This window comes from Cyanistes caeruleus, chromosome 18 (assembly GCF_971803275.1).
Source record: "Cyanistes caeruleus chromosome 18, bCyaCae1.hap1.1, whole genome shotgun sequence".
In the NCBI taxonomy this organism is placed as follows: Eukaryota; Metazoa; Chordata; class Aves; order Passeriformes; family Paridae; genus Cyanistes; species Cyanistes caeruleus.
This window is the reverse complement of record NC_141718.1, coordinates 6,054,030-6,079,053: the sequence shown is the minus strand read 5'-3', so window position 1 is coordinate 6,079,053 and position 25,024 is coordinate 6,054,030. Positions and strand designations below refer to the sequence as shown.

The 25,024-nt window shown below is 46.7% G+C and overlaps 2 protein-coding genes across 2 annotated transcripts in view; both read left to right on the top strand.

Moving 5' to 3' along the window:
* The window catches only part of GALNT9 (polypeptide N-acetylgalactosaminyltransferase 9), a 410,584-nt gene that overhangs the window by 28,889 nt on the left and 356,671 nt on the right, over positions 1-25,024 (top strand). The gene's annotated exons all lie outside the window — the stretch shown is intronic.
* LOC147649896 (uncharacterized) overlaps positions 22,307-25,024 on the top strand; it is a 159,322-nt gene continuing 156,604 nt past the window's right edge. Inside the window, exon 1 of the mRNA XM_086855459.1 lies at positions 22,307-22,536. Coding sequence (XP_086711585.1) covers positions 22,390-22,536 — 147 coding nt within the window. The 5' untranslated portion in view covers positions 22,307-22,389. The remainder of the gene's footprint in view (positions 22,537-25,024) is intronic.

Below are 25,024 nucleotides of genomic sequence, written 5' to 3'. Positions count from 1 at the left end.
GGGAGGCTGCTCCCTTCTCAGCACTCACTGCTAGCAGTAAACAGAGCAGGGATGACTCGGAGGAGCTTACTCTTCCACCAGAGCATCAAGATCAGACCACGTCAGTAATGAGCGAATGTCCTCGGCGTGCCTCTGACGGTGTTCAGTGCCTGATGAGTGGCCTGGTCCTGTCTGCTTCCCAGTGGGCTGACACCTGGGACACCCAGGGCCTGGAAAGGGCTGTTCTGACACTCTGACCAGACAGGCTGACATTGCCTGCAGTGCTGCCCAGTGTAAGGTCATCCCTTCCACTGGATAATGATGCCTGTGAGGACAGAATGTCTCTGCTCCTACACCATTCCACACCTCTTTGTCTAAGTCAGCTCTTCTCATACCTGACAGCCCCTCTGTGTTTTCTTCTAATACCCAGAGTTAACCTCACAACTAAAGCTCAGCAAATCTCTTTAAATCCACTTGTTCCTGGAAGCTGTCTCCCTGCAATGATACCTGTGTGTGCCATTGTCCTGCAAATACCGAGTTAGAGATTTTCCCTGACGCTAAGAGATGTCATTACTAAAACCAAAGCAGATGGTAGAATGGGACTGAGGTGATATTATGGAGATTTTCCCAAGGTGTCATGTATTTTCTGCAATCATGAAGCACTCAAATGGCTCACATGAGGAGGCTACAGACCCTCCATCTTGGGAAGGTTTCTAAAAAATGTGAACATTTGTCAGGCATGACTTTGTTACCCAGACTTTCCCTGGGGAAGGACATGAACTGTGTGGTTTCCTAAGGTCTGCTCCCAAGAAACACAACCAGGAAACTTGCCAGATGCTGAAAGTGTTTGTAAGGTTTAGCAATGGAGAGGAAGTGTTCAAAGAATAAAACATATCTCAGATTCAGAGCTGCTTTCTCAGCAGTGCTGCTGAGTTTGATTAGAACAAATACTTCCACATTTGGCATTTGAAATGCTGGAGTAACAAATGATACCTACTTCTCAGGGCAGGAGAAAATCAGAGTGCAGAAGAAATCAGCCTCCTTGGGACAGAGCATGTGGGAGTTTGCTTTGTATTGTCTGGGGCCAAGTACAAACAATGCTTGAAATTTGCTCCCAGCATTTAGGTATTTCTTAAAACTAAAAACGATATTAGGTGGGGAGCAGTGGCTAGGCTCAATCGGATCCTAGGGTAATTTGCATTAAATGGTCCCCAATTCCTTCTTTAATACTGTTCTCCTGCCTAGCCTGTGTGTGCTGCTCAATTCCTCTGCTGGAGGAGCGAGCAGCACATGGCAGAGGAAGACGAGCCAGCCAATAAAGTGATGTGAAAGAGAGGAATGTTACAAACAATCCCTGTTTTGGCTGATAAAGGCATCCTCAGGAAGCTTGCAAGTTGTAGGAGTCTGTATTTTACTGAGCTGGGGAGAGGAATGGAAAAAAAATGTATGCATAAAAAAAGGCATTTCCCCATTTGATTCAATTTGCATAATATTTTAGTACTCATCCTGCTTTTGCACAATGTGAAGCAGAGCTCCAGGTCTGGATCTGAGCAGCACCCAGGTCTGCTGTTGCTTTCAGAGGGATGAAGGACTTGCAGTCTCCTCTCACTGTGGTCTCCAGCTGCAGAAAGCTGACCTGGAGTGAAGTGGGGGAAGAAGAGGCTGCTGCAGTTGGCATAACCTTATTTTTCACATGGTTGTATTTGCCCCAAACAGTTGCCATATTATCAGAAGGATGTCCTTTCTGAACTTCTGATGGTATTTAACAGGCACAGAGCGGCACGGTCGAAGTCTCATCTGGAGCACCACGTGCTGCCAGGCCAAGAAGCCGCCAGTGGAGCTCTCCATCCAGCCCAGCAGTGCCAGGCAGGTCCCTCACTGGGTGCCAAGCCCTTGGAGAGCAGGCTGCTGGGTCAGGATGAGTGGTTTTCCCCCTCTCCAAACGCTGTGAGTGCCACGGCGCACCGAGGCCAGAGTGCAGCGCTAGACGTTAAACGCTCCATTTGGACGCGTGCCAAGATGAATCCAAAACCATTAAATCTCCAGCCGTGCTGGTTCCTCTCACAGCAACAGAAAACATTTTTCTCTGCTCATTGGTGTGATGAGACAGCAGGCTCTGAGCTGTGCTCATCTCAGATCTGTCACTGCAGTGTCTCTCTGGCTGGGCCATCGCTGGTGGAGCTCCGGCTGCCACTCGGGGAAGATGCACAGCAGTCTCCAGTGGCCACGTGGCTCCCCTTGGCCTCCCTCGTCACCCCAGCGAGACAAAGGCGATTGGAAGGCAGAGGAGAAAATAGCAAACTGTTGAGCACGTCGTAAATCCAAAGACATGGCAGCAACAGGGCTAAGCTCGTTCATGCAGGAAATATTGTAAATGAAACAGCGGTGTTCGGATGCAGCATCTGCTGAGGAGGAAATCTCTTTCGGTAGCTTGCACCTGCTAGATACAAAGAAATGAAAGGGACAGGATTTCTTAATTTTGCAGGAATCTATTTTTTTCCTCAAAAGACAGCGTATTTATAACTCTAGTAAAACAGCAAAATTGGTGTATAAAAAACATCCTACAAGAAGAAGAAATTGATTTCTGGATCTGATCAGACCAAAGCTCTTAATCTTTGCTCCTCTTTTATAGAATTGCTGCCTGGACACCTCCTCTGTGTGTCCAGGACCTAATGCTTTTTCCATCCATACTCAATGGAAAACTGTCAGAAAAGGGAAAGAATCTGAATTTATTCTCTCTTTCCTTGATTAAAAAAGAAAAAAAAAAAAGGAGAAAGATAAAGATATTGAGATCAATTGTTCTCTTCTTTCCAGTGCTTCTCAGGTGACAGGAGAAAGTGAAGACTGTTGTAATCCCTTAACCAGGCATTTCACAACAGCAGTCCTCAGACAGGACTCAGGTGGCTCCAGAGGTGCAGAGATATGAGCTGCTGATCTTGTTACAAATCAGTCCCTTTGCTTCTTGATGTGAACATGTAGCAGAGGGAATCTTACTTCATCAATAACTCAAAGGCCTTGGGGCTTTAAGTAGCAGCAGAAACAAGTTCCAAGAAAGGCCCTGGAAGCACCTACAGAATTGCCTGTGGTGGCACCCTGACTCAGACAAAGCTTTGGTTCCCAAAGAAGATTGAGAGGCTTTAAGTTGAAAGAAAAAAATCCAAAGAAGCAATTGGATCAGGTTTTGTTAGAATAAAACCAGGGATGTAAAAGCTTGTGAGTGGAGCAAACACAAAGCATCTGTTTGCAGTCCCCTGCCCACAGGTGGGTCTTTGCTCCCAGAGCTGGCTGTTCCTCAATGACCACCTGAGCTGCAACAGACAGCTGGAAAAGGGGTACCACGAGGGCACACTTAGGAGAAAGCTGTCTGGAAGCTTGGCAGGAAACCTCCTCATTTGATGGCATGTGTTCAGGAGATAGCAGCACCAAAAGAAGGGAAATGAGCATCCAGGTTTGACTGCTGTGGCTGGAGGTGAGTCAGCCGGGTACAGTGGTCGTGTTTGCCTCAGCCTCTGTCCCCTTGCCTCTCTCCTGGCACCAAGGTCTCTCAGATGTCTCCAGCAGTGCCTCTGTGTTTCAGATACCTATTTGTTAATAAGGCTAGAAGCTTTGAAAGCTTTGAAAGGTCCTGTCTGACTTAATCCCTATTGATCACAGAGCCTTGATGTGAAGGAATTTTAAATTTCCAGCTGCTGACTGTTTAACAACTTCTGACTTCAAAAGCTCTAGGAACCTTCTCCTTTTAAATACACTCTCCACTTAAGGAAAATATAGTCAGCCCCTCATTAATGTGTACTTCTCCCATAATTATACAAGTGTTTGTAGTGCAAACTCCGCTCAGTGCCATGTGCACATTCCTCATCCAGGAAATCAATAGGCAATAAGCAGCATCCATTTCTGATCTTTATGGAAGTCATTTGCTGCAAGGGCAACTTTTACTCAGTTAGACAGTGTAGATGTAAAATAGATTAGCTTTAAAAACACCCAGGTCTCCTCAGCTGGCAGCCCCTTGTCCCCCAGTGAAGCAGGGCATATTTCCCAGTGCCTGCACTGCAGCTGGGAGAGCATCACTGCTCCAAGGCACTGGCACCTCCTCCCTCCCAGCTGGAACTGCCTGGGGGCTGGTCCCTAGGCAAGCTGAGAGCTGCCAGTGGAGCCTCTCAAGCACAGAGGGTGACAGTCTGAGTTACAGCCCTGAGTCAGGGAGCATGAAGGAACCTGGAAATGATTATGAAGCATACAGGGGAGCCTAAGCAGTGGAGAGATTTGCAGAAACCATGTTAATCCCTGGGGAGCTCAAACCATATAATTTACACAGGTCTATGCCTGAACTTACCTTTACAGTCATGCTCTTGAAAAAGAGTTTACTTAAAAGGGAGGGGATGCATAAATCTCTGGGGCTGAAAGAGCAGCTGAGCAGAGCCAGGTTCATAGGCAGAGATTTGCATGCCTTCAAATTCACACAGCCTTCCTGTGTGTTGCATGGCTGGGATGGAGGCAGTGAGGGGCTGGAAAATCTGTCAGCTCTGTCCTGTGCTGGTCTGAGCTCTGTGTGACTGCAGGGACCACAGGGTGAGGTGATGCTCAGTGGAAATTGATGTGAGTAGGTGTTAGTGCCTCCAGGAGACAGAGTTATTCTAGATGCAAATACTTGGGGGACCTTTGTGGAGGTTCCTGAATAAAACTGAGATTTGATACTTCTGAGGGTTTTGGGGTTTTTCTGGTTTTGTCAAAAAAGAAAAGGAAAAATTCTCCCTTCCCCATGGCTCCCCTTCCTAGACCACTAGGGCAGGTGAAGAAAGTGAACTAAACATACATGCAAAGTGTAATGTGCACCTTCCAGCTTCTGAAACTGGTGGAGCAGGGTCCCAGACACAACAGCTTTCTTCACTGGCCAGTTCTGACTCACCCTCCTTCTGCAGAAGCCATGAGACATAGTGAAACCCCACAGTCTCATACTGTTTACAAATGTACAGGAAGGCACTAGTCCAACTAACTTAATGCTGTTTTTTGGTACTGAGACACACTCAGCTGTGCAGCCTGAGACAGAAAACCAAACTCTGTGGGTGGAGTGAACTGGGAAGCTGCACCAAGCTACCCAAAGCTGCATGCAAGCCTGGGACCAGCACTGGGCATGACAGGGATCTCCAGCAACCCCAAATTGCACTTTTCTTTGAAGGAGCCAAAGAGGACTGTCACTGAGCTGATACTCAGTTCTTTTTCCTCTGATTATGTTATTTTCAGATCTGTGTGACCAAAAGGCAGTGGCACACAATCCAGAGGGTCTTAATCTCTGAAGCTGAACGCTCTGGTCCAGCATGAAGTGATTGCTGCACTTGATTTCAGAGCTGCAGGAGAGGAGGCTTCACTGCAATACATTGGGAGAGGGAGAAACCTTCTGGAATGACATGCTGGATTGTATCCTCAGTGTACGTGGGACAGGGAGCTCTGACACTGATCCCAGTGCTGGCAGCTCAGTGACAGCCCCTGCAGGGACCAGGCTGTTTGTGTGTGTGCACCCTGTGCAGCAGCCATGCACAGCTCCTGCACTGCTGCCCAGCAGCTCTGCCCTCAAGGTCAAGGGTTCTTCCATCATGCAGCATTTTAATCACCCTTGGGTGTCTTTCAAAACCTGATCTTGTGTCTTGATGAAACTTTCGACAGGCAGTGAATAACAGGAGCATTAGTAATTCATGGCAGAGGGGACTGAGGCATTTCTTGTTTATCCTTCCAAAATGGTAAATGAAAAAATGGATGTTTCTTTGACCTTGGTTTTGGTTTGTGCTGTAGGTCCCCAAAGAAGAAAACAATCTCTGTAGTAAGTGTCTTATTAACAGAAAGCATTTGCAGTAGGAAGAACAGTGTGTTCTGGCCCAAACTTGCAGCTGTGGCCACCAGCTGTTACAGCCCTCTTGCTCCAGCTTTGTCTTTACTGCATTATTTCAGAGGTAGCTTTAAAGAACTGAGAGGAGAGCCCAGGAGAGGCTGGCTTAGAAACAACCTGCTGCAATCTACAGAAAAACTTCTGGGTCTGTGAAGGGCTCCAGCAGCCCAGGGGATAACCTGATGCTTGGCTCCAGGGTCTGTGCAGATGAGCCAGGGAATGCAGGGAAAATCTGGGTATCTGGTGAGTGGAGATGTATTTAGTAGCAGGAATGAAGTGTGTGCCTTCCAATCACATAAATTATATAAAGACTTTGGCCAGACTCTAGACATCCCACTGGAGATCATTACTGCTCTCTCCCTGTAACTTTGGGTCTTTCATAGTTCATTTTGATTTTAGACATTGGGAAGTGTTCAGAGATCTTTGGCACGGGTCTTGTATGGCCATTTCCCAAATAGCTGTCTGCTCCTCAGGTTTTCTGTGGCTGCTGGGGGCTCGTGCCAGTACTTCCAGTGCTGTCCTCTGCAGCAAGGGCTGCAAAGACCATTTGGCCCTGACTGCATATGGGAATACCTTACTGCCTGCTGCTGATTTGTCTGACCTGCTCCTCTGCTTTGTCCACACGCTGCTGGCTCTCCCTTTGGGAGCTAATTCAGAGCAGGTATCAGGAAGTTCTGCTCTCCTGGGGTCTCTATGCTGGTGGCCTGGCAGCTTGGGCTGAGAGGAAACAGTTGTCTGCACCCTTTGGACTGCAGCTGCTCTTTACAGAGTTTGGGTGTTGTTTTGTTTGTGGGCTGGTCCTTGAATGTTCTTAGAATAAAACATAATATAAATAAGCGAAAACACATTTGCCTCACCTCCACTCATATGAAACCTGTTGTGTATAGCTTTCTCTTACGTAACCCACCTGACTCCAAGAACAAATGTCCCTAATTTCTCCTGGATGATAGGTTTTGTAGAGATTTAAAAGGCAATTTCTCTCTCCTTCTCTTAGCTCTCACAAAGTATTACAATAAGGAACTGCAGTGACAGACAATACTTAAAGGCACGGTTTAGAAGTGATTCATCTGTGAAACACGGTGTAGCATATTTTATTGTATTTTAGCTAGTAAAAGCTGTGCCTTCTAGCTCAGCTCTGTCATGCTGCATGGTAAATTACACTGATAGGAATCCCAGCCACACAGCTGAAAATAAGTACCCTCTATACAAGAGTTAATGTGGTAGATTTGTACTTAGACATGTATTTGTAAAATATTTAAGCTGCACGAGAAGGGCGTCTGTAGGAAGATATGATTACAGGATCACAGAAGTGCAGCACGGGGCTGTCATATTTTAAGGTTAAAGAGCAATCATTAGGCTTTGGTGGCTGACACTTCATGGGTGGAGGAAGGGAGCCCTTTGAAAAGCTGAGTGGGGAACAGCCTGGGTCTTGTACCTGCTGCCCCAGCTGCGAGTCAGCCCCAGCTTCAAGGATGGTGTTTTTAGTGGCTCTGGGACCCTCTTGTATCGTTGTCTTATGGTAGGAGAAGAGAGCTCCAGGAATTGCCTTCTTGTGGCAGCACATGCTTTATGCCTGTGGGCAGAAAAAGCACAGCTGATCAGGAGCTGATCTTCTCAACTTTACAGCAGTACCTCGTCATCCCAGAGCTGTGAGTGCCTTCCAAACACACACAGCAGTTTTACAAGCTCTTCTACATCTGGGCAGTGCCTTGTAGCCTCTTGGCACAAAGCACTTCAGTCTGTAGTGCAACAGCCTTCAGTAAAGCAGAAAAGCAGTGCATGGGTCCTTATTGCACTGGGGTGATTCAGTGCTGCAGAGAGAAACACACACCTCTGTACTGTGACTGCCAGCCTTGCATCTTCTGTACTCTTAAATCTTATCTATTCTCATAGTGCTAGCAGTTTTCCAGCCAAATGGAAAGGAGTTCATGTTCAGGTACTACAGTACCTGTAAAAGTATTGGAAATTTTTGATTGCTGATTCCTAAATCACACCCAGTCTAAATAAGCTCCAATTCACTGAAGTGTTTTAGCAGCCTTCCCTTGACTTCACTGAGCTCTAAGCAGATGTTTAAACTTAAGTGCATGCTTGAGTTTTGCTGAATCATACAGCAATAAAATATGCAGAGCTGGTCTTTAATATAACCTCCTGATTCATGTGAAAACTACACATTTCCCGCAAAGCCTACTTTGAGTTAATTAATGAGCATTAAGGACTCACATTTTTCTAGCAAAGAAGGGCCCCAAGGGATCACAGCGATTTGTGTTCATACCCTGAACGATACCAGTACAATCTTCCCATGGAGACAAAGCCTCGAGCACTCCCTCTGTGATAACCAAGCACTTACATTTGATGGATGGGTTTTGGCTGCCTCTGACACCCCCTGGGTCAGGCGGGAGGACCTGGCCTCTGACCCATCCCTTTCATCCCCTCTGGCTGGAAGTGTGCCCACTGCATGGCTGATTCTGGGGGGGACAAGGGCAGTCTGCACCCTGGGAAAGCAAGGAGGGGAGTGGAGGGGCTGCCTTTTTGAATATAAGTTCCCAACACTCCCTAAATCACACCAACTGCCCTTGCTGTTGTTACAGCCTTCTCCACAAGCTTGACCAAAGGGCCTGTGATCCGTGTCCACAGGATGTGCTGGCCACAGGAAGCCCCGGCTGTAAATTTATTTTGGAGCAGAGCAAGAAGTATTGGAGCAGCTGGGTGTGACACAGGGAGGCAGACTGAGTGCCACTGGAGTCAGGGACCACCAGCCCTATGGCAAAGCCTCCCAGGACCTCGTTAAAGTGGGACTGGAGCAGTCCCTGCCACAGGAGGGATGGGGGCACTCCTTCAGGACATAAAAATACAGATTGCCACAGTCCAGGAACAGAGCTGGGGCTGAGTGCTGCAATGCAACTTCCTAATGACCACTTTGGCAGCCAAGGTTTTATAAAAATGACCATTGGTGGCTGGGAGCTGCACAGCTCGGTGCTTTCAAGGAAGTCCCAGGGAGTTCCAGGTTGGGGAGGCCTCCTCCACTGGCAGATCATCCTTTAAGGCCCATCCCTATAGACTGAATAAGCTGCATCTTAAAACTATATACACTGGCTGAGGGTTTTTTTTGTCCTGGATATTTACTCCCCACTACTGCTCTCCCAGGCCCGTTCCAGAAGCTTACTCTGCTGGTGAGAAACTGTTTAATTTCCACTCAGACTTATGTCAACATTGCCTGGTAGCTACTTCCCTTCTCTCTATTTATCCTCCTAGAAATCATTGCTCAGCCCCATTCCCAGCCCTGTGTGGTCCTCCTTCAGCTGGAAAAGCAGGGGAAAAGGAGGAGATTGTTACAGGAAGCACTGGAGCAATAAAATCGGTGGTTGTGGTGAGATGTTTAGGAGCAGCAAGGACACACACTTGGAATGCTGCTGGCAGATGGGGCTGGGGGACAGGGATGTCTGAGGGAAAGGAATTGTCTGTCCTCGATGGGTGAGGGCAGCTTATGCTTGGCCTCCAACCAACTGTGCCAGCAGAGGAGTTAAGGGTGTTCCAAATGTCTGCAGTTATGAGGAGCAATGAGACAAGGCTGATCAGAAGGAGGACACTGTGATATTTCATGCAGCACTTGAGCTGGACTTGAAACAGAGAAGTATGTTCATCAGTTGTCAGCTATTTGGCCTGAGGAATGACACATTTCACGCTCTTTGTCCCCATAGGTGAAAAACCAGGATAATAATAGCCAGTCACCTCTCCCCAGGGTATTGGGAGGGTCAACGTCTGTAAAGGGTGTGGGCCATTTAAAGTAATAAAGAAATGCAAAGTATCATTATTATTAACCTTCCTGTGCCTCAGTTCCCCATTTGTAAACTCTCACCCAGCACATTTTGACTGCAGTTTCCTCAGGGAGCTCTGCCCACGGAGATCTCAGCTGGAGCTGAGCTTTCCAGCTGCTGCCACTTGTAAATATGGCCCACTTGCCAAAGATGCTGGGACATGCTGAGATGGACCAGATCAAAATGTGAAGCTGATGATCAGAGTCTTCACAGGGATTTATTTTTTGCTCTGTTATTGCTGAATTCTATTTACTTTTGCAGTGCTCTTCTATTACTTGTCTTCTCTATTTTCCAGTTGGTTTCTTATATGAGGTTCAAAATAAATTTCTTGGAATGTTAAGGGAGTGCCTTGCAGAGGGTGTAATTTCACCCATCTCTGCAGTGACATTTCCCATCCTTCAGGACAGCAGAGGTGAATCTCCTCTTTCAGCAGCACAATTTAAGGTAGGTAACCACCTCTGAGCCACTGAGCTGGAAGTAAAAGAAATGCAAGGCACAGGGAACAGGCTTCAGGAGACGCAGGCCTGGGGACAAAAAGCTGAGTAGCTGCATGTTGATTTGTGTGTCTTCATTGTGCTGCTGTAAGGAGGTGCTACTTTTCTTCTGCACATTTCCTAAAATATGGTGTTATTGATCTTTGCAGTTGGTTCAAAGCGTGGGGAAAGGTTTTGTGGGTTTCAGGTCTGTTTGTTTATCTGCCTCATCTGAAGGCTGACTGCTCTCTTGCAGTGAAATGAACCCTGTGTCTGGCGAGCCGTGTGTCACTTCAGTTCTTCCCAAAACCTCCTTGCTGTCTTAATCTAGCAAAGTTGTTTTTCTTGAGCTTGGTTTGTTTGTCAAGTGAAGCATCATACATTGCCTGGAGCCAGGATGCAACTCTTGAAACCCAATAGTTTACAAGCTGCTTCTTCAGAAAGCTCCATTTACTTGGGATGAGTTATTCTGAAATAATATTTTCTTTCCTGTTTATTTTTTCTGACAGATCTTCTGCTTTCCCCATGCCCTGTCACATTAAACCATTTATGCACAAAGAAAGCAGTTTGGGTTTGCCCTTGTGACTTTACTGGAACCAGTTGCTTATTCTTATCACGGTTATGCCAGCAAGTACTTCAGCAAAGGAAATTGCAAACTACCCACTGCAGCCACTGCATTACAGTGCACTTACAAGGGAAATCACATCCTAGTTTTAGGTTAATGTTTGGATATATAATTGCTGAAAGCTGAGTTTCATCTTGTGAAATGCTGCAGTGTCCAGAGCAAGGTGCAGGTCTGGAGGAGAGCACCCTCTGTTCAGAGGGAGCTGCCAGCTCTGCAGTGGTCCTTCCACAGAGGCTGGTAAGGGTGGTGTCACCACTGACAAAAACACAAGATGCACTCAGCCAGGGAAGAAAAGCAAATCTTGAAATCCAACCAACTGAGTTTGCCCCCTCTTCATTTCTTCCATGGGCTCACACAAACATTTATTTCTTCTTTTGCAAGGGTGTTTGAAGCATTCTCTGAACAATAGTTTCTGTTCACTTTCACAACACTAGAAATTACTGGAACACAATACTTGGTTTGTTTTTATATCCTCTAGATTGCCATATCCAAATGTCTCTTCAATCTATTATATCTTAATATTTAAGCAAAGAATTAGTCATGGAAATTTTTTTTTTAAATTTTTTTTCTTGAAGCCAGTCCCTGTTACTTCACAGCATGGAAACCAAGTGGGAAAGTAATCTATGCAAATTACATGTGCTTTTCTGGTTGAATCACGTTCCCTTCACTCATGGTAATGAGTCACTTGGCATAAAGTGGACTGTTACTATGAATGGAGAAAGCACATCAAGGCTCTGCTTCTCAAGAATTATTTCCACTTGCTGCATCTCATTTTGGCCTGGAACCACAAGTGGTGAGACTCTGCTGTCAGTTTCTCTGTACTTGAGGGACTGTAGTTCCTCAGGTTTTCACTGGTCCCAGATCTTGCTAACTGCAGGTGCTGAGGGTGGTGCCTCATGGGCAGTCAGCAAAGCTGTCTGACACAGTTCCTAAACACTGGCCATGGAGTCCTTTCCTGGAGTAATACTGAGACCAAGCCAACAACTGGCCTCGGTGAAGAGGAAGGCAGAAGTGAGTCCCACCCCACATGTGGTGCCTGAGAAGTGACTGCTCAAAATGCAGCTTGTCTGGCTGAGGAACTGACTCCTGCCAAGCCAGCTGCCATCTCAAAGCTGGTCCTGTTTGTGTCAGACCTCAAGCAGGGTGACCTAAATCAAATTATCACTCTGGAGGATGTTTTTCCTTGTAGTTTTTCCCATATAGTAATTAACCCAATAACCAGATGGTGAGGTCTGGTGCTTAGACTGAAAACACGGGTGCCAGAGAGCTTGGATTTCTTGCTCTCAGTTTCATATAAGCACTACAGCAAAAGCAGCTCCCATGGGCATGACATGTTACACCTCCCCTGACCTTACACAGGCTTACATTGCTTTTTCTTGAATAGAAGATGTAATTCTTATTTATTTATTGTAATGGAAACAGACAACTGACACTGAAGTATTATGACACTGCTGATTGATAGCTGAATGACAAGCTGCAATGTCACTTTCTTACAGGAATAACTATCCTGAATTACAAGGATAGTGAATTGGAACACATCCTTTAGAAAGATGCCTAATCCCATTTTTAAAGCTCTGAGTGATGGTAAGCCTGCTATCTTGTCAAGTAAGGTCTTTAATTGCCCTCACTGTGGGGACAGTGCATCTTATATCAAGTTTGGTTTCAATCTAATGGCATTGGCTTGCCTTGTGACCTTGGAAGAGAAGGGATGGATCAGTTGTTTTAGGCTAAATTGATCCTGGAATTTATGTATTAATACACCCGCTCTGAAGAGCCTCCAGAGTTGTTTTGAACAGGTGAACCCTGAGTGGAGTTTCAAGTTCAGTTCTTAATTTTTGTGTGTGCTTTGTGAGTATCAATTTCCATTATCATTAGCCTGGGGTTTAATCTTTGTTTAAAAAAACAAGCCTGGGCTTGGTCTGTGCAGTGGCAGGTAAGACACTTGATCAAGGATGTGAGTCCTTTCTGCTTCCTGAGCTTTAGGAAGAGCAGTGGGGATGAGCCTCTGTGTACTTGTGAAGCTGTGGTGTCGTGGTGATCACCTGTAAACCCCAAAGACAATGAATGCCACAGTTATGGTTTCACTGCAGCACCACACTGGTTGGAATACCCCATGAGAAGAAACAAGTACAGTCTGAGTGACAGCCCAGGTGAACTGTCACACATCTGTCATCAGAGTAGCATTTAATTAATTAGGAGATAAATGGTGGTGCCATTAGGAGTGTATTGAGACCAGTGAGAAATGTTCCAGTGTTGATAGAAATCACATAAAATAGCAGTCACTGAAACAGCTTCTCAGGTCTACATGTTTTTGACATGTTACTTAACATTGGGGAGCCCCTCAGCTTTAAAGAAGCATCTCTCTACCCTGATCTAGACAAATTACTTTTGTACCTTGATCTAAACAAACTCTGATCTCTTTGCTGCCATTGAACTCACCTTGTCTGAAACCTAATCTGACTACTTTATTCTACCTCTGTACTGGGAATTCACTCTATCATTAGCATTTCAATCTATTTAATTCACTGAGGGTCGCTGAGCAATGTAACCGAATCCATGCTAAGCTACCACTGGCAATTTAGCTGTCAGATAGTCTCACCTTCTATTTTTAGTTGCACTCAAACTCCTTGCTTAAGGGGGTGCACACTGAATTTCTGGATTAGCTTCCCCCTGACCCCTCTCTTGTATCAGTGCCAGTCATGTTTAGGTTAGAGCCCTGTTTACATTGTTCTGTTACTCTAATTGCAGCTTGTCCAAGGTATGGACAGTATTCTGGGAGACTCTGTTGACAAGCCAGTAACTCTGGGATTAAGCCCTGGCATTTAGAGCTGACAGAAGTCTGTATTAGTGCAGTGAAGAAAGTCTTTGCTAGGGACACTGGTTAAACTGCAAAGCCAAACCTCCAGAATCTTATAACCTAATTCCTTAGGCTGGATGGGCAGTCTCACCTTTGGCTCTCCATAAGGCATTCTGTAGTGCCAGATGCTTACACTTGGGTAGGGCAGGAATAGCATTGCCAAGGTTCCTACCTTCAGAGATAGGAGGTTAGGGTAAGGCATGCAGCTGCACTATTTCTTTTCTAAAGAATTATTTCAAGCAGCTGTGCTCCCTGGCCTTCTGTGTCTTTTCAGTTATTTTCTCTTGCACAGATTCCACTACACCTTATTTTTATATTTATTTTCTCCTGGCACAGCTGTCTCCCCAAGCTCTGTGTTCTAATGACCTTCTTAGCAAGTACACATGCTGTGGTGTATATTTAGTTTTGAACCAGCTTGTGGCTCTTCTTAGGTGCAATTCAGGGCAGGAAGCAATTTGTTCCTGTTAACAGAACTGTGTACACGTCCATGCTCTGCCTGTGTTAGTTAAACTTTGGTTGCTTGTTGAACTTGCTTTAGCTCTGTATTCCAGTAACTTTGAAGTCTAATTTAAAAATTAAGCAATTAATGTGTATATTAAGCTTTAAAGAAACATATCTCTACCCTGAACTAGACAAATTACTTTTGAACTTCAATCTAAACAAACTCTGATCTCTTTGCTGCCCTTCCAATGTACAATAAATGTGTATATAGGCAGAAAGCAGGCTTTATTGGGAGGAAAACAAGCTTGGGCATTTAAGTTGTAAAATTCTTGATCTGTCCTGTAACTTTGTGGTCAATTCACTTCTCTTACTTCCTTCAGGCTTCAGCTGCCATGCAGCCTCCGAGTCCTGGTGCTGTTTCCTGTGATAGACGCCCAGTGCATGCACCAGTGAGTCCTGCTGAGGGCTGGGCTGCTGTGTGAGGCTCCTCTGGGGGCTGATGCTCAGAGGTGAGTGATACCAGACTGCCCTGCTTCCTCTGATCCCAGCTCTACCTGACACCAAATAAATATTTTCCTGTGCAAAGGCGAGTAAAAAGCTGTGGCTGCTCCCCAGGAGGGTCATGGCTGGGGATGAAACTGGAATGTTCATTGGGAGCCTCAGTAATATCCAATTCAGATTGCTGATGAATACATCCTGACTTTGGGCACATACCTCCTGTTAATACTAATGGGAATGTCACACATGAATGCTGGAGAATATTGCCCATTATTTTTGGTCTCAGAGCTCTGAGCCGAGAGATTCCCAGAGAAAAATGGCCATTTGCTGTATGTTGCAGGCTGCAATTCATTATATACAGTGCTTGGTGACTGTTATTTACCTTACAGAACTGTAATGTGATAAGGAGTCTATGTAAGCCACTTAATGGTCTGTCTACCTTAAAGAAAATGTGTACCTGATCAGCCTCTGATTTATGCCACTTTCACCCCAGTGCAACTCTATTGGCTCCACTGGTGTTACCCCTGATTTATGCCAGTCTTAGTTGGACTTCATGAGTTTATGTACTTTATATGACTCATGTACACGAGGAGAAATGTAGTCTAATAAAATATCTGGCTGTGCATTGCAGCTGCAGGTTCTTTGCAGAACTGTTAACAGGAGTTCCACAAAGCCATGCTCTGCTCCTCTGCAGAACATATATATTTCAAGGGGTTATATCCCATATCTATAGAGATATTAACTTAATGGTCTCATATTTGACTAATGTGCTGCCTCACTGGCACAGTGCAGAGTTAGAGCAAGGCAGCAGGCAGGCTAAACCTGTAGAATGAGAATAAGAACTTGAAACTTGACTGTGGGCTTTTTTTTTTTCACTTGGTAGCTCAAGTTCTTTGCCTGGAAACAAAGAACTTCCCACAGATTGCATCCCTTCACTCTGAAAGCAACTGTTCTTATCTCAGTCATCTTGCTGCTTCAGCACTTATCCTCTGGCTTTGGGGTAGGAAAAGAGTGATTTTATGATGTTTATATTGCAGTAGCAGCCAGGACACGTAGTCTTAGGTGCTGGACTCCTTGTTCTAAAAACTGTGTAAACAGACCAGGGAACTGCTCTCTGGCTCAACGATTCTGTGCTCCTCTTAATGAGGGCTTCTCTGATCACCATGGCAGCTTTTATCACCTGGCCTTGTCTGCAAGGAAAGTGATCATTCCTCTAATCTCGGGAGCTGGGGATGATCCTTCACCAGTCTGAGCTCTGCTGAAGTTGTTGGGGTGACAGCTATTATCTCTGCTGGATTCCAGGTCAGCTCACCTTCTCTGGTACTCCTGCTCCTGACACCTGAGCCTGCTCTGTAGCTGATCCTTGTTTCCTTCACCATTTGCCTTTTAAAGTTTGCCCGCGCTCCTGTTAAGCTCTCAGACACATCTTCATCTAATGAAAATAAGTGACAGGTACACTCAGGTGTCAGGTGTAAAATACAGAGGTTGGGTGAATTTCTCAGGGAAAATGCCAAAAACTCTTTGAAATTAATTCTGTACTGCAGGGACAGCCTGACACCTACCTAAACCCCAGAAAGGTGCATTTTGGAGACACTACTAATCCTAAACTTGTTTCCTAGTCCGCACAGGTTTGTAGACAACTTTTGCCAAGTGGTATGATGGTAAATTGAGAAACCTTCAGATTTTGCTGCAGTATTTCACCAACTCTATTGACTTGTTCCATTAAAAGAAAAAGAAATAATTAAAGCTGCTAAGTTCCTAAAATGGAAAGTGCATCTTTCTTGGCATTGTAAAGCAGCAAGATGAAGGCTTGCTCTGCCTGTACATAGCTGTAATTTATGTTTATGCTCTCATAAGGGGTCTGCATGTGCCTAAGTCACATTAACATTAATAGGAGCTGAATGCAAGCAGGGAGGTTTAGCTAGAATATTGGGAAACATTTCTTCACCAAAAGGGTTGTCGCTGTCAGGAATTGGAACAGGCTGCCCTGGGAGGCAGTGGAGTCACCACCACTGGAGGGATTTAAAAGATGTGTAAATGGCTTAAGGACATGGCTTAGTAGTGGCCTTGGCAGTGGGTTGGACCCGATGATATTACAAGTGTTTTCTAACCTAAACAATTCTATGATTTGCTGATGCTGAATTCCCTGAATGCTGCCTTGAGTTCTAAAGCCCAGACTGGGTCCCTGCCTCAGCTGATCAGTGCCTCACCACCCAGAGCTGCTCCCCTCCCTTCTGGCCACACAACAGCCAAAGAAGGTTTTTTCCAGGGCTGGAGCACTACAGTCACCCTCCTGTTACGCAGGCTGGGGCTGTGCACAGGGGTGGCTGCTGGGAGGTGTCCAGCTGCCTTGCAAAAAAGCACCACAGGAAGGAGATTCATCAACAAGGGATGTTTTCTGCTTAGCTCACACTGTAATGAGCCCAAGTCCCTGGGTGGAGAAAAGAGAGGTGACAGGAGGAGATGGGGAGTCGGGAGGGGAACAACTTGTTTCAGGCAACAAATCAGTTGCTAACTCTGATCCAAAGCCATTTGCATCGATGATGTTGGCCCACCGTGTGTTGGAAATATAAGGCACTCTGTAGACAGCTGCCCAAGGGAATGCTAATTAGCTGCCAGGCAATTAATAATTAATCAGACTTTTGTTCATTGTGAAGACAGTGTTTTCTTTGGCAGCTTCATAGTGTTCTGAGTTTGCCTTGCTTTTCTTTCACAGGCTGATATCATCGTGCTGGAACCAGGCTTTGTGGCGACATGCCTCTCCCTCCCTCCGGCATCCAGCTCGCCCTGGCCACATGTGCAGCCCAGGCCACGACCTCGGCCTTGGCTGGGCTCTGACGCCCATTTAACAGTCAGAGGCTGGAAAGGGAGTTGCTGCTGTGCTATTTTTAACCAGCTGGACAGTTAAATAATTCAGAGGCAGACACACACAGAGTGGTCTGGGCTGTGTGTGGATCTGAGAGGGAACAAGAGCATTGTATCGACCCTGCTGGGCTTGCTTAACCTCATCAAGCATGGGTTCTCAGGCTCTTTAATACAAACATGAAACAAAAACTAAACTTTCAGAAGTAAAATCCCTGCCTTACTGGTGTCAATGGGACTCCTGGCTCTGACTGCAATGGAGCCTGGATCACACTTAGCTGCAAGGCAAGAGCTGTTCAGTATTTCCTTGCTTTCTAATGCTGCATAATTTTTTTTTCCATGACAATAAAACCCACTTATGGTGAGTAGAGTCCAGAATGGGAAATGTCAAAATTTCTGGGGGAAAAAAGGATTACTTTTAAGAAATCTCTTTTCAAACAGAATGTCCCATGTGTGGCTACTCCCCTTGATTTTGGACTAAGAAGAGATGTACAGGAAAATATTTTTTCTCATCTCTCTAGCCCAGTGCCCTCCCCAGCTGTCCTGTGGAGTGGTCCACAGCTCAGTGGAAAGCTGACCCTCTCAGGGCTGCCAGGGAGAGCACAAGACCTGCCAGCAAACCTGCTCCAGTGCAGAATTCCCACAAGGTCATAGCCTTATTCAGGCATCCCCCTGCTCCAGTGTGGGGTCTTCCCCAGGCTACAGGTGAGTATCTGCTCCACCATGGAGCTTTATGTGCTGCACATGAACAGCCTGCCTCACCACGGCCATCATTCATTATGGGATGCAGGGGAATTGCTACTCTGGTGCCTGGAGCACCTCCTCCCCCTTCCCTGACCTTGGTACCTACAGGGCTGTTTTTCTTGCTTCTTTCTCCAGCTGCAGTTGCACAGGCAGCCCCGCTCCCCACGCTCTCCCCAGCACCCCTTTTTAAATCCCTTCTGATTTAAAGAACGGATTTACCACTGCTGCTGATGAGCTGGGTCTTGGCCAGCCCTGGCTGCGTCTTGGAGCCAGCTGGCTCTGACACTGTTGGACAGGGGGAGCTTCTGCCAGCTCCTCACAGAAGCCACCTCTGTAGCCCCTCCTGCCACCAAAACCTTGTCATGCAAACCCAGTACACTTGTCCATCAAACAAAAGGCACAAACTCAGTCTTTCAGCACGAGGGAATCCGCAGAGGAGCTCAACTTTGAAAGACAAATGTGCAGCAAACCAGGCTTCACTGATCCTGCTGTTAATAGGGCTGCTTGTTTCCTTTGATTCCTGTGTGTTAGCTCAGCTGTGTTTTGGGACTGAACAAGATCTTTCCACTAGTTCAATTTCAAACACGTGGTAAATGACTCTGTGCCTGGAGCACCCAAGGTTCCCGGGTGGTCTCTGTGCAGAGACCAGAGTTGTTCCTGCTGCCGAGATCAGGCAAACCACAGCTCCCTGTTCCAGCACAACCAGCGCCCAGCAGAGCCCGGCTGATGAGGAGAGGAGCAGGAGGAGGCTGTGAGTCCCTCGTGCATTCCACACTTAAGGTTCTGCCGGTGTCTCCACGACCCAAATCATCACGACATTTGCTAGCTCAGGCGTGTGAAGTCTTGTTAGAAGAATGTGGCTCGTGATGATGCTCGGTGGCTCGAATGAATAATTTGTGGCCAGGGTGACTCAGGCAGAGCGGGCTGGCAGCCAGGAGCCGGGCAGAGGAGCCAGGGGCTCGGCTGCACGTCTGGACAGCGTGTGCTGGGAGCACGGCGCGTTTGAAAGGCCAGCTGTAACCCGTGTGAGGCCCAAGTGTGCCTGAGAACCCATTAGAATACCAGCAAGGAAAAGAAATTTGGCCTCAGAGGTGTGTTTTTCTAGCCAAAAAAGTATAGTGGGTGGGAAGGCTGGACATCCAGAGTTCACGTTTGCAAATGGAAGTGATAGTGCACTTGGAAAATGTGACTTTGGGTTTACCCAATCCCATTTCTTTTTTTCTACAACTGAGCAATGCCTGCCTGTCCTTCCTTCTGAGCTTCAAGAAGAGCTTTGGGAGGCAAAAGCCCTGCCTGTTTGACAATGCATGCAAAATAGAATGCTATGCCCTGTATAGTGCAGAAGTTCAATTTTCAGATAATACAGAATTGGGATGTCTTATCTAATACTGCTGGCAGGATCTCCTGAGAGTCTGCACAGCAGAATTTACCTGCTTAGTATGGTGAATTTAAATCACCAGGGCCACGCTGGCAAAACTCTCCAGTGCAGAACCTCATTCTGGTCTAAAGTCCTAGAGTAATTATTCTGTAATAAAGTCACTTAAATTTTAGAATAGAGTGTCCATATGGAGAAGTTACACTGGCATAGCTATAACAGGATAATTATTTTGTTATAGCTATGTCAGTCAATTTCTCAAGGCATCAGTCACATGGGAAAGTTGAAATGATGTATTTTTTCTAGTCTACAGCAATTCTTTTTTTTTTTAATGTCCATTAGTGCTTGACTAATGCTGAATGATAGTGGAAATTCTCCAGAACAAAGACAGTGCTCAGAGTTTCCTCGTGGTTATCAAAAGAATTTGGATCTATTCTGGTAAAACTAATATGTAATGAATTGGCAGTGATTAGGGCTTTATAGCTGAATTTACTGGGAATTATGAAACCGCAGTTTACTAAATTCAACTGAAACAGCTGAAACTCAGAAATTTGAAAAGTCCCAATTTATGTGTTGAGTTCTCAAGATTTTTTAAGAGTACACACAAATCCAGATTAAGATACAAAATTTTCTCATTCCCACACAATGTTGGAAGTTTCATATTTCAACACTGGACTTTATAACTAATCATACCACTTTTGGGGGTGTCTGAGTAAGTTGTTGTGAGGTCTATTCATTATGGTTCACTATTAACTGTGGTGAAGATAGTCCTTTAGGATCAAAGTGTACATGTCAAAGGACAATGGCATATATGAGCTTTCTATGGAGGTATGCCAGAGCTAGCTTGGGTCTGGAATTAAAGCATAGCAGGAATTAGGAGCCTGGCTCAGAGCTGCCTGTTGAAATGCTAGATGGAGCAAACAGGTGCCAACTGAATTTGTTGCAGTCACATTTGAATCTGAGTTAAAGAGTTACCAGAACAGGGAAGGCAAAGAATCTCATTGCACATGAATGCACTGTGTAGTTCCTGCACGCCAGGCTGGGCACACAGCAAGCTGCCTGGGGAGCTGGGGCACTGGGAAGCAGACCTGATATGTACTTAATAGAAAGCATGACTCAAAATGAAACCTGCCGATGGCTGTCAGCTGTCTTACAGCAAAATGTTACCTAATTACATGAACTACATCTCCCTTCCTGGAAAAGGGGCTGGGTTTGAGGTGGAGAATGCCAGCTGGGATGTACACAAGGGCAAGGACAGAGCGTGGTCCGTAGGGCCACACCTGCAGGCACATTTGGGTACCTGGATGGCTTCTTGGTCCCATCGCTGTCTCCTTGGGCACAGCCCATTCATACCAAAGATGTTCCCCTGTCACCCTCTCCCAGTACCACCATGCCAGAAGGTTACTCAGCACTTCTTGTTGTCACACAAACCCTTTACTCAGGTAGAGTAAACCTCATTTTGATTTCAGTTTATCTTCATACATTCACCTCTTTGGTTATCTGAATTTGGATTTTTTTAGGTTGGGGGAAGGAGGCCCATTTTGCACAGGGCACAAGGATAAAAAAGGAGATCTGTTTCCAGGGCTGCAAAACAAAGGCCTAATCATGTTTTAGAATAACTGGAATTATAAACTGATGGGGCATTTAAAATGTTATCTAGTTCCAAACATCAAATGTTCAAACTCAGCCTTGAGGGGACATTAGCTGATTATCAAATCACAATGAGATTCTTATAACTTTATTTTAATAAACAGTTTTCATAAATGTTAACATTTTAATGGATGATTACATTCATATTTAGCTAGCAGATGCATTCATGTTGATTGATGTTATTTCCACGAGTACCAAAGGAATTAAATAATGACTTGTCACTTATGGCAAAGAGCTGCTCTAATATTTTTTAAATAAACAACGTTATTTGCGGTGTTGATCGGATGGCGGTGCTAGGGCCAGCTGTGCTTTCGGGGGGGGACCCCGATCTGCCGGGCAGCTCCCAACAGAGCGGGCAGACCCTACAGCGATACCCCAAACACGGGGACCCGCGGGGAGCGGGGGAACCTCCTCCTGCCCTTCAGAGGCCGCCGTGTCCCCCGGCCCGGCCACGGCGGAGGGCCCGGCCCAGCCGGAGGGCTCGGAGCCGGGCTGGGAGCACCCGCAGCGGGCCCGGGGAGCGCGGCCCGGCCCGGCCCGGCCCAGTGCGGTGCTCTGTCCCCCTCTGGTGGCCGGCCCGGGCCGCTGGCTGTGCGGGACCCACTGCGGGGCTGCCCCAGAGCCCCGGGCCGGCCGAGGGGCTCCCGGCGCTCTCCGGACCGCCTGAGGGGCTCCCGGCGCTCTCCGGACCGCCTGAGGGGCTCCCGGCGCTCTCCGGGCCGGCCGTGGGGCTCCCGGCGCTCTCCGGACCGCCTGAGGGGCTCCCGGCGCTCTCCGGGCCGGCCGAGGGGCTCCCGGCGCTCTCCGGACCGCCTGAGGGGCTCCCGGCGCTCTCCGGGCCGGCCCGGGCCGCCGGCTGTGCGGGACCCGCTGCGGGACTCCTACCGCCCTCGGGGCCGCCCCGCAGGCGAGCGGCAAAGCCAAGGCACCTGTGGCCAGCGCAGCCCCAGCCCGGGGTCGGGCAGCCGGGTCGGTGTTCCCTGGCAGGCACATGTGTTACCAATAAAGATCTGGGGGTGCGTGTGGCATTTCAGGGCAGCGGTGGCTGAAGCGCGGCGGCCCCAGAGCTCTCGCAGCTGCCGTTCCCAGCCCGTGGGGGAAGGAGGGCTACAGAGCCCTGATGTGTGCGAGTTCCATGGTGGGGAAGTCCTGAAGAACTCCAGAGAGGGGCTTCCATTGTGATGTAGACATGCAGAACCTGTCCTGTTCTGTTGTGATGGAGCCTGCAGAACCCCACTGTGAGTTCCTTGGGATGCAGGTGTGCAGAGCCCAGTGCAGGATCCCCATTGGGATGAAGGTGTGCAGAGCCTGCTGTGTGATCCTCGTTGGGATGAAGGTGTGCAGAGCCTGTTGTGTGATCCCCGTTGGGATGAAGGTGTGCAGAGCCTGTTGTGTGATCCCTGTTGGGATGAAGGTGTGCAGAGCCTGTTGTGTGATCCCTGTTGGGATGAAGGTGTGCAGAGCCTGCTGTGTGATCCCCATTGGGATGAAGCCTGCAGATCCCCACCAGGAGCTATGTGGGGTCTGGGCTGTTTGCTCCCAGTGCCCTAGGGAGTGCTGGAGGTTTGTGCAGAGTGATGCTGCATTAGCCAGGATGACGGTGGATGAAGAAAAGCTGTACTGGAGATGACCTCTTTTTAGGGTCAGATCTTGATGGCTGACTTTTGGATAGCTCACCAGGAGAGCCTCTTGGTGTTTTATCCTTCTACATTAACTGGTGATTGAGTTTTTTTCAAGAGACCTGAAACAAGCCTTTGACGCCCTGTAGTCCTTTTGGACCTTGGTGGTCCTGTGTGCCCACAGTGAGACAAGTGGCTGTGTCTTTAAGAAGCAGAATTAAGCAAGTGTGTTTTTCGCTTGCTTTCCAGAAGTAGTTATTAGGTTTGAAGGATCGGTTATCTGATCCAGCATGACAGATGGATGCAATGTTTTTGTCTGTGATGACTAAACCTATAGTGATTGCATAAATAACTTCAAGGTACATGTTCTGATTTCATTGTAAGTGTGTTTACATGTAGGTGTATGTATATACTTAAAAAAACCCCAACAACAAAACCAGCACAGAAAATCTCAGTGGTGATCCTCTGCCATGAATGGCTTGAAAACTTTGCCCTTTTTGCATCTGTGCCCCGATAGTGAAGTGACTCTCCCTAACATAGCTGTGAGTTCAACCTGCTGTCCATGAACTGTCTGAGACTTTGTGGAAGGCAGCTCCAATCTCATTCCAGCTTGTTGCCTGCAGAGATCCAGGAGAGCTCTAAGTGCCAGCAGTGATGCTGTCCCAGCTGCACTAGCTCACGGTGGGAGGGTCATTCATGGGGTGGCATGGTCCTATCCCTGGCTGGCAGAGCCTGATAGCTGGTACTCAATTCTCTGCAGCAAATAGCTCGTGTTGCTTGAAGTATTCAAACCCTGCTAAAATGTCTGAAGTCAAAGATACAGCTTTGCATTCGCTGAAAGCTATTCACCCGGAATATGCACCCGGAGCTATTTGGTAAGTACTGGTTGCATCGTCCTGGTTAGCAGCCTGTTTGTTTCCTGTGGGATTTTATTTTACCTCACTGTGGACCTGTGTATCTCATGCTTTTAAGCATTTGACTCCTGTCATGTATTGCTCTACAGTTATACTTGAGTTATGTCTTTCCCTGGTAATACACTGTGGCATTTCTGCTGCTCACTGAACCCGGGCACTATCGGTAGCGGCTGGATGTGAAGCTGTGTGCTTCTGAGAATTGGTGTGTGTTTACCAGGGAAATTTCCTGGATCAGCAGGAAATCTCGGGCTGTTGTTGTCTGCTTTAATGAGCAAAGGTACCTGCTGAGACCCCTGCTGAAAGCAGTGTACCCTAAAGCGTGGTTCAACGATGAAGTGCTCCTGGGAGAAACTACAGACCTCCAGAATCATTGGAGTAGTTCTTAATCTACTGAAGATCCTGTTTAATGCTGGCAGGCTACAGTTGCTGTGTGGCAACTGCATTTCTGCAGTGGGAGGAGTGTCTTGGGGGACTGAAATGTCCTTATTAAGAGGTTCCCAGGCTGACTTCTGGGACCAGCTTCTGCCATTGCCTTTTTTTTGTAAACAACCACCTAAGCTGCTTGGAGGTTGACTTGCATTGCATTTTAAGCTAGTTCATAAACAAATATCAGCTGAAACACAAGAAGGATTTTCTAACTGTTTATAAAATAGTTTTCCCATGAGACCAGTTTCTATATAAACAGTTTTTACATAGATTATTGTGATGTTGAAGTCATAGGGCATCACTGAAGACATTTACAAGGGTCATTAACAAGTCTTGACTGCTCATTTTAAATGGCTGCTTTTAGTCATAAGGAAAGATAGGCTTTTTAACAGTTAATCAGGCTGTCAATATGGTGAATGTGCTGTGGTTTGTGTGTTTGGGTTTTGTTTGTTTTCCCCCTGAATGATACCAGTGATACTGGATGAAGAAGAACTGTTCAAGAGAGGTATGTTGGCCTCCCATGATTTCCAGCAGACAGGGATATGGGCTTTCTTAGGTGGTGGACAGAGTAAACTTCATACTCAAGTCAACCAAAATAAAATGCAAACTAAACTACAGCATTTTAAAGAAATCCAGCACTGAAAAAAAGAGAGGAAAAAAAAATCTCAACCAAAAGTCATGGATCACATAGCTAGAAGGAACATGGTGAAGATAAAAACCTGGTGCTGCAATCTGCTGTGGGCAAGAGCAGGGTGGACAATTTGGCTGTGCTTGTTCTGGTGTACTTTTGAGGGTAGCAGGTGCCATTTTGATCTCAGACTTTCTCTGTGAAAGCAAACATTATTAAACAAATGCTGGCGTGTAT